This window comes from Oncorhynchus nerka, linkage group LG9a (genome assembly GCF_034236695.1).
Source record: "Oncorhynchus nerka isolate Pitt River linkage group LG9a, Oner_Uvic_2.0, whole genome shotgun sequence".
Classification (NCBI taxonomy): Eukaryota; Metazoa; Chordata; class Actinopteri; order Salmoniformes; family Salmonidae; genus Oncorhynchus; species Oncorhynchus nerka.
The window spans coordinates 54,506,547-54,519,949 of NC_088404.1; the positions used below are offsets into that span (position 1 = coordinate 54,506,547).

At 46.9% G+C, this 13,403-nt stretch overlaps 1 protein-coding gene across 2 annotated transcripts in view; it reads right to left on the bottom strand.

The window, feature by feature from the left end:
• Positions 1 to 13,403, bottom strand: part of znf609a (zinc finger protein 609a) — a 168,892-nt gene that overhangs the window by 14,711 nt on the left and 140,778 nt on the right. For both annotated transcript variants that reach the window (XM_029668640.2, XM_029668641.2), the window contains one exon: positions 4,359 to 4,590. In XM_029668640.2, the coding sequence (XP_029524500.1) occupies positions 4,359 to 4,590 (232 nt within the window). The remainder of the gene's footprint in view (positions 1 to 4,358; positions 4,591 to 13,403) is intronic.

Here is a 13,403-nt window from a genome sequence, read left to right on the forward strand (position 1 = left end):
GCATAATGCAGGAGGTACACGAGAGTTCAGGGGCCTTACTTTAACAAAGTAAACCATTTTCACTGTACTGTCCAAAACGTCTTTCAAGCTGTCAGGCATTCCCTTGGCAACAAGAGCCTCTCGGTGGATGCTGCAGTGTACGTACCCAAGTGGCGTCGGTAGCAACTGCTTGCACACGCGTTACCACTCCACTATGTCTCCGTGTCATGGCTTTTGCGCCATCAGTACAGATAGCAACATGAGCAGCAGCTACGTTTGGCTACATACGGACCGTTAGTGGAATTCCTGAGTGAGAGTAACGGTTAATGTGATTGGTTGTTAATTATTTGACTAGGCTACCTGTATTTGACATTGTGTTGGTTATTTCGTTGGGCACTAGATGGTTTCATTTTATTTTTGGAAGTGAAACAAGACAACTCAGGCGAGAGAAAAACCTCACCCAAATGTATAGCCCCGTTGGGAAATATAAACGGACTGTTTGAAAATGTGAAGAAAAACCCCTGACATTTTAGAATCATCAGCAGCAGTATGTGGGGGGACTGGAATGGGCTGACGACACTACAACAGCGAGCATGACCCCCGGTGGTCAGGGTCCAATCCCAGCAGGATTTTCATTATTTCCGTCCCAGCATTGCCGCCAAATGCCACACCTCTCTACCTGCCGAATTTCTCGCTCTTCCCAGCAAGCAGAGATGTGTGAGTGTGGAATCCCTGGCTGCTTTGACTGACGGTGTGTCTGTGTGTTTGTGCTTAACCCATAAGAGTCTAAGCTGCGGGAAGGGGGGGGAGGATCTACTAAGCTCTATGAAATTGTTTTAAGAAGGACATACCAAGTATCATTTTGCTATTTGATAAAACATTAAGAGCCCTTGAAGTACCCCCCCCCAAAAAAAAAATTATGATTTTTTTTTATTTTGGCCTTAGTCTCTATGAACGCATTGAATAACAGATCCAAAGGAATTTTGTTCTGAAGTTATACATTTTAGTGTGTAGCCATAACTGTTTGGGAGCTACAGACAAAAGTTGGCAGATCGGCTGTACCGACTTCAGACGAGTCGCAAAATGGAGAACACCGTCGTGTTTGTGAGAGTCTCATCTTTCCATAAGGGCCATAATAGTTTTGTAGGCCAAACCGTTCAGACGCTGCAGACGATTTTGTGAGAAAAGCGATTTTCGGGATGTCTCATGGTCTGACAAACACGCTCTAACTCTTCTTTCACTGCAGGGAAGTGTGACATAGAAGGATTGATATGCATTTTTGGTATGCCAAAAATACTGATATCTCCAGCTTATTATCTATCCGTGGAAGACCATTTCCAATGAACTGCCAGCTGCCTGAATTGTTCCGTTTTTTTGTTGTTCTTCTTAAAGCGACTTGGAGATTCTGTATTAGAAATGCTAGCTATATAAAGCAAATCTATTATTGTTATTATTAGTCATATGAATGTGTTTTGCTATTTTTATGATAAATAATATGAAAAACAAGGTAGTGTTAGAGGGCGCTTCTCGTCTAAGGTCATTTTAATGGCATGAGCTATTTTTTTATTACGCAAATTAGATTTCCAAGGGGGCACAAACATCGACCTTAGGGGGTTAAACGAGCATGTGTGGGCTGGCTGCTCATTGATCTACATGGCAAAATAAAATAAATACTGCACAGCTAAGAAGGTCAGCATTCAGTAATCAAATATCCCTAGCAAAGGTTGGTGTCCTTTATTAGAGAACGAATAAAACAAGGCGACCCACTTTAATTAAGGAAGCTGGGGATATGGAGCTGACGAGCTGAGCGATGTGCAATTGCACCAACAAGGGGGAAAATACGCAGAATATATTGACTAACAACGCGTATTAAATCGGCAGCCTCTAGCGTCTTAGAAATCCGTAAAGAGGCAGATGACGTCACAGAGTGGGAGGGGGGGTAACCTTGCCTTGCCTGCTCTCCTTCCACACTCCTTGCGTCTCTCTCCTGCTCTAAAGCAGATGCTGTTGAGCCTCTGATGTCGATGGCCTATTGTTTATCCGAGAGGCTGCTCCCAGTGCTTACTCTCTGCGTTCGTCGGGCGGGGGGGGGCTGCTGCTGCGGTAGGAAGAGTCCTGGGGGGGGCAGCTAACGCCGCATGAGCCACACGGCGACCGCCTCAAACGAACCACTGAATAAATACTAGAGGGAGAGGAGGAAGAAGGGCGGGAGACATAGGAGAGAGGGGAGGATGGGATGAGGAGGAGAGTCGCTCTCTCTCAGCAACCGCCACAGGGTGAACTGTGAGTTAAGCCGAAATCGCACAGAGAAAAGCTGTCAACTGCGTCAAAATGTGTATGCGCGAGTCAACCGACGTACACTGCCTCGCGCGTGCCAATGTTATTGTCATGCCAATCCATAATAAACCGTTGTATTTGTTTTGTTCGCTATGTAGCCCTTGTGAATTATTGTTGTGTGTTCCTTTTGACTCACCTTGTACGTCCTACGGGAGCGTCCGTACCTGCCTGTGTGAGGAGATTTGTAGCTAAGACACCCGAGCAGTTTAATAAAGAATTTAGCGAGTCTCGTTCTTTCTACATAACAGTATTCTCTTTTGAAAGCGGGAGTTTCTCCAGTCTCCCAGCCGTGAAAGATATGCCTGTGATCAAAATCCACACAGATGGGCAGAGCGTCCCCCAAAAAAAAACATGTATTGTTGGCACTGGCAGTTAAACTTATCAACACTAAATAGTCACTTTTTAACTATACATGTCACAATTCCAGATGTAACAATGCATAGTCTATTTTATGGCAATTTATTTGCTCATTTGACCAGCATTGCTTTATAAACAACCAAGTCTCGTTCTTCTACATACAGTAAACAGTATTCTCTTGAGTCCTTGAGTTTTCCAGCCGTTGAAATCAACACAGGTCGGATGCAATTGTTTTCAAATATACATAGCCTATTTGACTGATAAACCTTAGCTTACAGCCCAATACATTTGAAACTACATCTTTAGTCTACTTCGTATAGGGAAGATCATAACGATTCCTCTAATTCCTTTTCTACAAACGACACATGCAATTGATCAGCTCATTTGACCAGCATTGCTCTGCGTAGAAGTGAGGAAAATAGACTTGCTTTCTAATTTGACACGCTATGATGCCATAGACGCTCACTGCCCGTCTGTCTTCTCTCATTCAGTCAGATGCATTCTATGTCCGGCGTGAGCACGGGTCATTCGCGTACTGTGTTGTCACACCATGGCAGCGGGGGTGATGGAATGCGCGAGAGAATGCGGGCGAAGTGCCTCCTGACAACGTTCCGCTTGCCGGTAAATCACGGCCATTTGAATACGCTGCTGCGAGTCTGACCAGGGCCATTAGCGGGGGAATAAACGACCGGCCCGACGCTAGCCACCCTCGGGATCCTCTCTGTTGATGCATTTCCCGATAAAGCTCCAGATACTCCGGAGCCCTGATTTATTCATGGCCCTTAAAGAGGTTGGGAGTAAGTGGCTTGCAGATAGCACCACCTCACTCAGTATCAAGATGGGGGGTGCGTTGCTTTTTCCCCCTTCCTCCGGAATCGGATAGGTTTGTAAGCGACTGTAAACAACACTGTGGATGCGCCATGTGTTCTACCACCCCTGCGCTGAATCATTAAAAGGCAGTCTGGTGTGCTGAGTAGTCCTTCACTTTAAACACATTAGCGGCCCTGTGGGGGAAGAGCATGTCGGAGAAGGCGTGCTAGCTGTTCCTGCGCCCGGGGAATTGCTCCCCGACGAGAGACCTGAAGCTTTTGTGAAATGAGGTTTCAAATCTGTAACGGCTAAGTGCTGCCGTGGTGATGAAAAAGAGGAGGCGGCTGAGGCAATTTCTCGTCGAGTCGTCGACTGCCTCTGCTTCCTTTCTCCATTACCAAGCGAGGGAAGAGGAGCAAAGTACTGAGAGTAGACCGGCTCACTGGGAGAACACACAATAAAGCAGACAAGACCCTTGGCCCTCAGAATGCTGATAAGCTAGCTCCAATTGTAGGTGATGGTGTAACTACAATAACCGCCTAATGCACCTCTTTGAAGAATGTCTCTTCTGCATTAATCAATGAATTATTCATCCAAAGAGGGCTTACAGTTATCATACCAGATGAAGCCTATTTATGGCAGAGGACAAACGAAAACATCTTGCTTTTCCCCTCCATCTTGGACCTTTAATCGGGACGTCCTACATAAAATATAGGCCGAAGGATTTCAGTGGGTGAGCACACACTTAAACCACTGAACTAGGGTTCATCATTCAATAAATCCCAGCCAACACTTCCTTTTTCCACAAAAAAATAAAAATAATCCATACACATTGTTTATCCCTGTATTCCCTTTGCCCGGAGATCAGTCCTTACCGTCCTCGGTCTCCTGCCAGACAATGCCCTCCAGGTTGACGCTGGTCCCGGGCTCGCAGGGCCCCAGGCACTCGGGATCAGTGGCCAGGGCCACGTCCGTCGTGTTGGACGCCACTGAGCGAGTGCGCACCATGATCTGCTCACAGGGCGAGGCGATGCTTTCGTTGCGGTTGCCCACCGGCGCCAGGAGATGGAGGGGTGGAGGGCTGGGTGTGGAGACCAGAGACTCCATCTGCACCGGGAGAAAGGAGAAATTTTGATTAGAGATAAAATGATAAACAAAGCTGACATCGATATGCTTAACGTGGGCTATGTCCACACAAAGGAGGCCGGCCTACATTACGATAGGCACAACGAAATGTGTAGGGTGGCAAGAAATGATTAGGCTAGATGCTCTGATACAGTGGTAGTCAGTAGCAGTCATTGCTTGTTGTTGGCAGCAGCTGCTGCGTCTCCCCTGCTGTGTCAATGTTGCCCATTGAAGATGAGGGTCATAGAGATTGAAACCCCCCTGCGGAGCCTCCCCCCCCCCCCTTCTCTTCTGCATACTGGCTCAGCTGCAGCACTGACAGTGCTGCTTCCCCTTCAGACCTGAGCTCTCAGCCTCTCCCAAACCCACTGAAACCCGCCTGGATGCCTGGGTTATTTGAAAGGGAAATTTCATCCTGGGGGAATCTGGATGTTTTGATCATGTCCATGGGTCACTCATTGCAACCCGCTATTGGGACAAGAGAATCGGCTAGAGTCACCTCATCTAAAGAGTTGGCTTTATGGGGGTCTAGCTAGGATGCCTTCTCTCCTGCTGTGTGAGCTAGTCAGCCATATTCAGAGAGCCGTGGTGGAAGTAGTACTCCGCTAGCTTATTTAACCTTGACGGTGGGGATCATTACCATCCTCCATGATTATTATTCATGGCTGAGGACATTTAAGTGCACCGAATCATTAAAACATAAGCTACGGCTGTAATAAAGCACCCTTTTCCCCGTTTCTTTTTCTCAGCTGTAGCTTCTGAAGCCATTTGATTTCGAAAATGTTATTGCTAGTTCTCGCTCAGGGTTGAGCGGGAGGGGGGGGGCAACTTGGCAATCTAATTAGTGGTGTTTATTGACTCGCCCCACACATGAAAGTGCAGCATTTAGTAAGAGATCTCTTTTACCGTGAAATCAAACCCAAGCATAGCGGGGGAGAACAACAGACTGACATAGCGGTACTAGGCTTGTGTTCCAAACAGCGACATTACCAAAACCAAACACCAAAGAAAACAGAAAACAGTGCAGTAGATCAATCCGTACGTTGTTAGAAACGTCAACAATGAGGCCATACTTTATGTAATGAGGTCTTTCCTATTTACTTAACAGTAGCTGCCATTCCGTGAGGTAAGGGAAAATATGTACAAGTAAGACTACACCTAAAACTACACTCATCATATAATTGCTATTTCAACAAGAGTATTGATGGGACTTTAGGGAGAATTGTTTAAGACATCGCAATTGCTTGGTTTTTACTTACAATGCAGAGAGAAAGGTGCATGTACGGTGGCAGGTAGCCTAGCGGTTAGAGCATTGTGCCAGTAACCGAAAGGTTGGCTAGTTCGAATCCCGAGCCGACAAAAAGGTGAAACATCTGCTGGTGTGGCCTTGAGCGAGGCACTTAACCCTAATTTCGCCAGGGTCACCGGTGACAATGGCTGAACCTGGCCGTGACACCACTCTCCGAGGGTGTCTTAGTGGGAGTTGGATATGCAAAACACATTTCCAATTCACACGTGTATAACACACACTTGTACATGTGTGAAATAAGACAAATATAAGCACCCACCAAATGATTATGATCACAAGCGGAGACTCCCTGATCCACTTCAGTCAACCTGGTTTCAATTTACAGCCTTTGGGAAAAGCCTGTGTGTTAAGCGCTTCAAGAGAAAGGTTGAACACACGATAATACTACTTGGAGAAACCAGGCGAAGGTCGAGCTGTGACAGATTCCTGATTCCAGACGCCAACATAATAAATCCTGGAGCCGTTTCACACCGCTGAAAAGCAGGGCTAATCAACGAGGATGTGTTCAATCAAGGCCAATCTGCAGATGGCCTCCCTCGCACCACTGTAGAGAGAAAATAGGGCTTGCCCTTTGTTCCCACCACTATCCCAGGGGGGCAACGACCTGTGAACAAACATTGCAATAAGCCCTGGAGCTAGTGGAGCAGGGTGCTGAAAACTACTGGGGCAGTCAGTCAACCGAACCGCTAGTAAATATACCAGTGTGTATTAATGGAAACCATAGCCAGTATCCCACAGCACTCATTTCTCGAGAATGTACGCCCTTATCGTAGGCAAACCCCTGTGACGGCACTACTTACGTTGTCAACTTCTCAGAGCACACCTGGGATTGTGGAGTACTGTTTGTACTCTAGAGGCTAAAGCGATGTGAAGGTTGACTTGTATGTTTGGAAGGTGGCGTGTAGGCTACAGTGAGTTGTCATGAGCTTCGGCCTAATTTACACAACAACAGATGTGCTGCGAGTATGAGAGTACTGATGAGCTTGACTCTACATCATACCCTCATTAGGCTACAAACAAACCCCCATGACAGCGTTGCTTACTGACTGACGAGCCTAATTCATTTGAATAAAAACCAACCCAGGTCAAATAAAACACAATTGAAGAAGAGGCAAACACTGACTCCACAAGAATTGAAGCGTCTTAAAGCTTTGTATTAAAGGAGATTTTGTGAATACAAGCCATTATTTGAGCGACAGAAAAGTCCTACGTTGAAAAGAACACTTCACACCAACGTGGGGGATGTTTGAAACGCTGCCACCACGGACGGGGCAACAACGCGATAAAACCACCATTAATGACTTCCACACCTAGGTGGTGGATGACACGAGGTATTTACATAACCGCTTCTGCTTGACTCTCGCAGGTGGCAGCCCACTCGGCAAAGAGGCTCTATTGTGAGCGAGCATACGAGAAAGGGGAGTTGTCGAAACTAGAGAGAGAGGGGTGTAGCCGAGGACGGTCACAAAAGGACTTTTTAGGGGCCGTTTGTTGGGATTGTTGCTCTCGCCGCGTGTTTCGGCGGTAAGCAACAAGCTCCCTAATGAATTGAGCCGAGAAAAGTGGAGCCTTTAATTGGAGCGCCAGGCAGCGGCAGCTGGTGCCTTCAGCAGCCCAGGGAGCTCTGGGACCGCCTCTTAAAGGCCCTTGTCGTCAAGGATATCATTGAGCCCTCTGAATATCAGAGATGGCGCTGCAGATGACTGCGGAGTGCATCATATAGACTGGAGGGGAGGGGGGGGGCATTTGAAATGCATTTGGATAGGCTTGTCTTTTCAGAATTTAGATAGTGATTGTTGCTGTGGCGCTACTGTAATTGAGCCAGTCGTGAATGTTGTTGCAGCAAGGCTGGCAGGCTGACACACAAGAAGGGCTCGTCTATGATTAGCATCCAAGAGAGCACAACTTCATCAGTCAAAGCCAAATCCTCCAGTCTGGGGAAACTCCTGTGGTTGTGTGATCACTCACTCAGTGGTTGTCCTTCGATGCTAAATTCAATGTCTCTCTCTCATTCGCTCCATCACCGTGCTGGTCACGACTGCAGCTCCCTGGATTTACAGTCTGGCTGCTAAAAAAAAAAATCAGACGACCACACTGTTTGCGAGGGCTCTGTGCGAAGTCACGCTCTCCCATTCCTGGGGTCTGGCGAGAACCGTACCGTCTGAGTGACTCATCACCCCACACCTTGCAGGGGAAGAGTTCATTCTGCCAATTCTGAGATGAAACTTCATTTTATACTCTGGCATGAGGCAAGACTTCACTCTCTCCACCTTTATAAAGACTACAGAATCACAGGGCGAATCGCTCAAACCTAAACCTGTTGCCCTTCAGAACCTGAAGACTGAGCCCACTTGCAAAGCGGCAGCCCGTCTGCAGGACGTGAACCTCAGTCATATCTCCCTGTTTAATCAGGCTGGGGAGAAGTAAGTGAGCCCATGGCCTTAGACAGGATTACTGGGGGATTACAGTCAGGGCATCATGCTCAGCCACCTGTCCTCCTCGTGCTGCTCTCATGAAACTGATGCTTGTAAAGACAAACCACATTTTTCAATGCCAGAGGCTCAGAACACAGTCAAGTATTTATTTGCTGTTGTCGGCTAACAAGACGATGCGTATGGAAAAACAAGTGACGCTTTATCATAAGCTAACGGCTAACGCTTATTTGCAAGTGTAGGCTCCATAGAGACGAAAGTGAACCTGAAAACAGCAGTGGTCGAAGAGGAATTCTTCCAACCGTCGACCAAAAGCATGCTTACATACCCTAGCGTCAGATCCTTCCAAACCAAAGATGCTTACGACTGGCTCGAGAGACCACCAAACACAAACCGAAAGCTTAAGTGGAGACACCAGGAAAAGACGGCCAAACAGAAACCCTGCCTATGCATACACTATTTCTTTGCAGAAAAAAAAGAAGGGAGGCCCAGTCTCTAGCCCGGGGGAAGCAGAAATCTAAATGGATACAAAACCTCAGTGGCAGCTCCAGCCCGAAGCCTACAACAAAAACATCCAGTATTCCTGGACCGGTTTCTCCTTTTGGGGGCTGAAGTGCACTATTAGTGGTCGTTTGTCTCTGCAAAAGTTTTCACTTCGCCAAGCCTGAGCACGGACACACACAAACACAACACACACACGCAAACACAACACACACACACACGCAAACACACACACACACACACACACACACACCCACACACACCCACACACACACACAATGTGCTTTGCCCACACCCTGCAACCGGCACTCGGAAGATGTAAACGGATTGCGTCTGTCCAACGACAGTTTAATCCCAAACATAAACCGTTTATGGGCTTCTTTTTACTGTTCAGCATATGATTTAAGTATTGCAAATGCAAATTGTTGCAGTGTGCCATGTTTACGAAAAGACTGCTGTGGAGATGTGGGGCTACTAGGTAAAAAGCATTTGAGATTGATCGACAAGGGACATCATTTACGTGCCCATAATAGGCATAGGTTCCAATAGAACCACATCGCTGTTCAGTCGATAAATATAGTCTTTATATCAATATACAGCTTCACGAAGCTAATAAGGCCATATACCAAAATGGAAAAAAGTGACCGGTCCTTTACTTTATAAGCCTTTTAAGGGGTAACACCCCTGCTCATGACTGTTTTTCCACATGTCATTTTGCTGGCTGCAAAAGACCAGACCCTTGGTCTGCTAAGCCCCTGGGCATTATCTTAAGGGTCCCCACAATCCAGTGGTCTGGAAAGCATCAAACAACCATATCCACTTTCACCCTGGCAGAGTGAGGAGAATCAATGTTCCCTTAGACAGCCTTTCAGAGGCGGAAAACAATCACTTAAAAACAAGGGGAAGGGGGGAAAAGAGGTATGGAAAAGGTCTGTGGCAAACGACGACTGGTATAATAGGAATGGAATCCCCCCTCTCCACGGAACAAAAAATTAGGTTTTGGCAGGCGAGTGTGTTACAGCCTCAATTCCATCGAGTTCCCAGAACATTCCTCTGCGCCCCCACGCCCTCCTTTCCGCTGCCGGGTAAGTGTTTCAGGTTCAGGAACAGATCCCCGAGGCCCCCGGGTGGGTGATGTCACCTTCCCAACATCCCTCTCAGAGGGGGGTGACCCGTCCCTGCTGGGGAGGTCGGAGTCAGGCAGTGGTGAGGGAGCAGAGTTCAGGCCGTGTCAAGAGTCTCCAGTAACATCAGGAGAGGGGAAATACATCTGCCATACAAGTCCCCCTTCCTTCATAACGACAGGGGAGAGAAGTGCCCTCTGCCTAGAAACAAAAACAGAGAGAGCGATGGGGGAAAACGATAGGGATGGGGGGAGGGTTGATGCCACAATATTATTTTGGACAATATTATATAGATGGCCAATTGAGATATTACACAAAGACTGCGTCAACATTATTCTAAGTATTAGAAACTAAATAAAAAAAGGAAAATATATGACTTGACGCAAATTAGAAGTGAACAAGAATAGGAAATTAAGCAACAATTCTCAATCATTTCTTTGAGAGTACATTTGTCTTGGTCCACTGGCCTCTAGGCTAATTTGAACTGATTGGAGACATTCTCGTGTTTCTACAGGCTTAAATTAAAATCAGTGTCACCCACTCACCTTCCACTGACCTTCCCCTTCTCTGACCCCACCATTGACTGATGCAGGTAGTAAAACACCTGTTGACATAAACGTGGCAACGTGCCTGGGATGCCTTACTACCAGAATGTTAAGCAACACTAATATATTCAAGGACCTTACTCCTCCCACCCACCCTCGAGGACAGTATTTTAAACACCTAACTGAAACGAGACACCCCGCTTAATCTTCGCAAAGGTGTAGAAATAGCACTGGCATTGAGAGATCAAAGTGCATCTTTCATCAATCACTCGCAACCTTTCAACTGAACCCTGTTGGTGTTGACAAAGTTGAACTAATGTCACGCTATGTTTAGATGGACCTCTCTCTGAGCAGCCTTTCAGGTTAGGAGCTCTAATCCCAACTGTGTAAACAAGCAGGCAGTGAGGACTTAAAAAGCAATTCAAAAGAGGACGACTTCCAGGCATTTCTCTTTGGATCTAGACATCCCCAAAACGGCCCTTGTCACTTTGATGCAGATCATAAAAAGGCTTGATAACGTTCCCATTTCGGAAACTGGCAGGAAAAGGAAGACTTCTCTTCAACAAGTTTAACAGTCAAGGCATTAAAAAAATGAAATAAAGACCTTGGACTATAACTTCTCGCCATAAAAGCAATACTTTCACACCACCAGTCATAACAGTCATTGGCCTAATGGGGGGAGGGGAGGGGGGGGTTATTGACTTAGCAGACGCCCTTGGTTAACTAAGTGTGTCAATTGACTTCAGCTTCGTAGCCTAAAGTCCACCATTGAACCAAAACCCGGGAACACCGTGCAAAGAACATGGAGTGTGTTCGAGTTGGCATGCCGAACGGCTTCCCTGTGCATGTCAAACATTATAAATGTAGGTTACATCATTTTAACGAGCTTGCCTCCAGATCAAAGGTTACCACAATTTATTCACTGCACTAGCAGTACCAGAGAGTTTTGAAAATCTGGTGGTGGTGGGGGGGGGATGGATGGGGCGGCCATTTCACACAGAAGCTGTCCTTTGCAGGACACAGTGCAATTAATCACCGTGCTGTGGTGATACTGTGTAAATCTGTGCCCATTACCCAACACGCCTCCCTTCACCCACACTGGGTCCACTGAGCATGCCCGCACCAGCACTTGGGGGAGAAGTGATGAGTCATGCACAGATGATAGGGCTAGAGGGCTGCTCAACACCTGACACACTGACATAGCTCCTATTAGACACGATTCACACAGCCACTCAACATGACTCGGAATAGCATATGACAAACACACAACCCAGAGATCTGGACAGGACAGATTCAAACTAATATCGTGGGGGTGTCCGATCTCTAAAACAGACCTCGACCACGGAACGTAACCAGAAGTAGCACATTTTGCATTTCTCATATGCCCAGAAACAACAGTCAATACTGTTACCGCCATTGTTCCTCCGATAAGAAGAGTCTAAATATTGATCTCTCAGTGTCAGAGGAATCAATACGGTCAGTAGCCTTAGAAAGTGGTCTGTAAAAACCCACTACTTTCCCAACAAGTCTGCGCAGAAAGGGGAATAAGTAGTCCGTGTTAATGTTGTGAGTGGTTACACAGTTTATGTTGAGCTAGCCGGCACCGGGCCAGAACATTCTGAAGAAGGCCATACCACGGGGCCCGTAAAACAAATCGGGCACTAACTGCCCATGCCTATAATTAGGGAGGAGGATTGATTGAAAATCTGATTCGTGGAAACACAAGGCTGCCTGTAATTTGAGTTTCCCTGGGCCCTGGTAGCCGCTCTGGTGACCACACTGGAGGCACCAAATTGAGTGGTCGGGAGAGTCTTCTCCAGGCACTTTCAACCAGCCTTCCAAGACACTCTCAGCCAGCTCTGCCCCCTCCCTAGTCTCTCATGGAACAGGCCTAACAGCACTGTCAAAACAAAACGACACAGGAGAACGCCTGCCAGTTTCCTGTGACCAAATGTGGTCTTTTAAATGACATGCTGCGTTGTCTGGGCTGAAAACCTCAGAGAGACAGAGAAGTGGAAAATGACTAAACGCTAGCATGAGAAAAAAACTTCATGAAAAAAAGAAAGAAAACCAGCAAAAGCCCACAGAGTCGAAAGTGAAAAGCAGCGATGGGGTGGGGGTTCTGTTTCTTGTCTCCAAGCAACTCTCTAAGCCCGAGAACAAGCCTCCAACTGAAGAGCGAGAAAGAGAGAGGGGAGAAGAAGAAAAACAACAAAAGACAGCCACCACTTTAATAGCCCCACTGAGTAGACCAGGCATGGCTACACTGAACCCTCCCCCTTGTAACCTAGATTCATGGAGGAGGCAGTTTGTTCATAATTGCCCGGTGTCTCATTAGAGGACAGAAAACATCTTCAAGAGAAGACGCTGCTTGCCAGCATCTGGCTGCCAGCTAAAAGTACGTCTCCTCAAACATGCATCCCACAATTACATACAACAGGCCTTTGACCATTTTGTCTCCCTCCTTCCCCTTTGAGAGGAATGAAACCAAACGGACATGTTTTCCCGGGCACTCTACAACGGATGATGAAAGTGACTTAAAATGGGACTGCAGACACAGCAGAGAGACTGCCATGTAAAAAAAAAAAAAGGCACGGTTTAACAGAAACAACGTTATCCCACAAAAGACTTGAAGCCCCATTTGTTGAACAACCCACTTCTTTAAAATACCATATAAGGTTTGTATAATTGGCTAGGCCTTTTTTTTGTGAGGTAGTGATCGAGACTCCCCAGTTGGTGTTTAGCATGTGAGCGTGGGAGGGCTTACTGCGGGTGACAGCAGACACACCACAGAAAGTGACAGGTAAAAGGAAGGTGTGAGAGAACTGCGGGCAGAAATGGCTGACGGAGTCGTGCAAGTCCAGGGCACTACAGAAACCTTTGT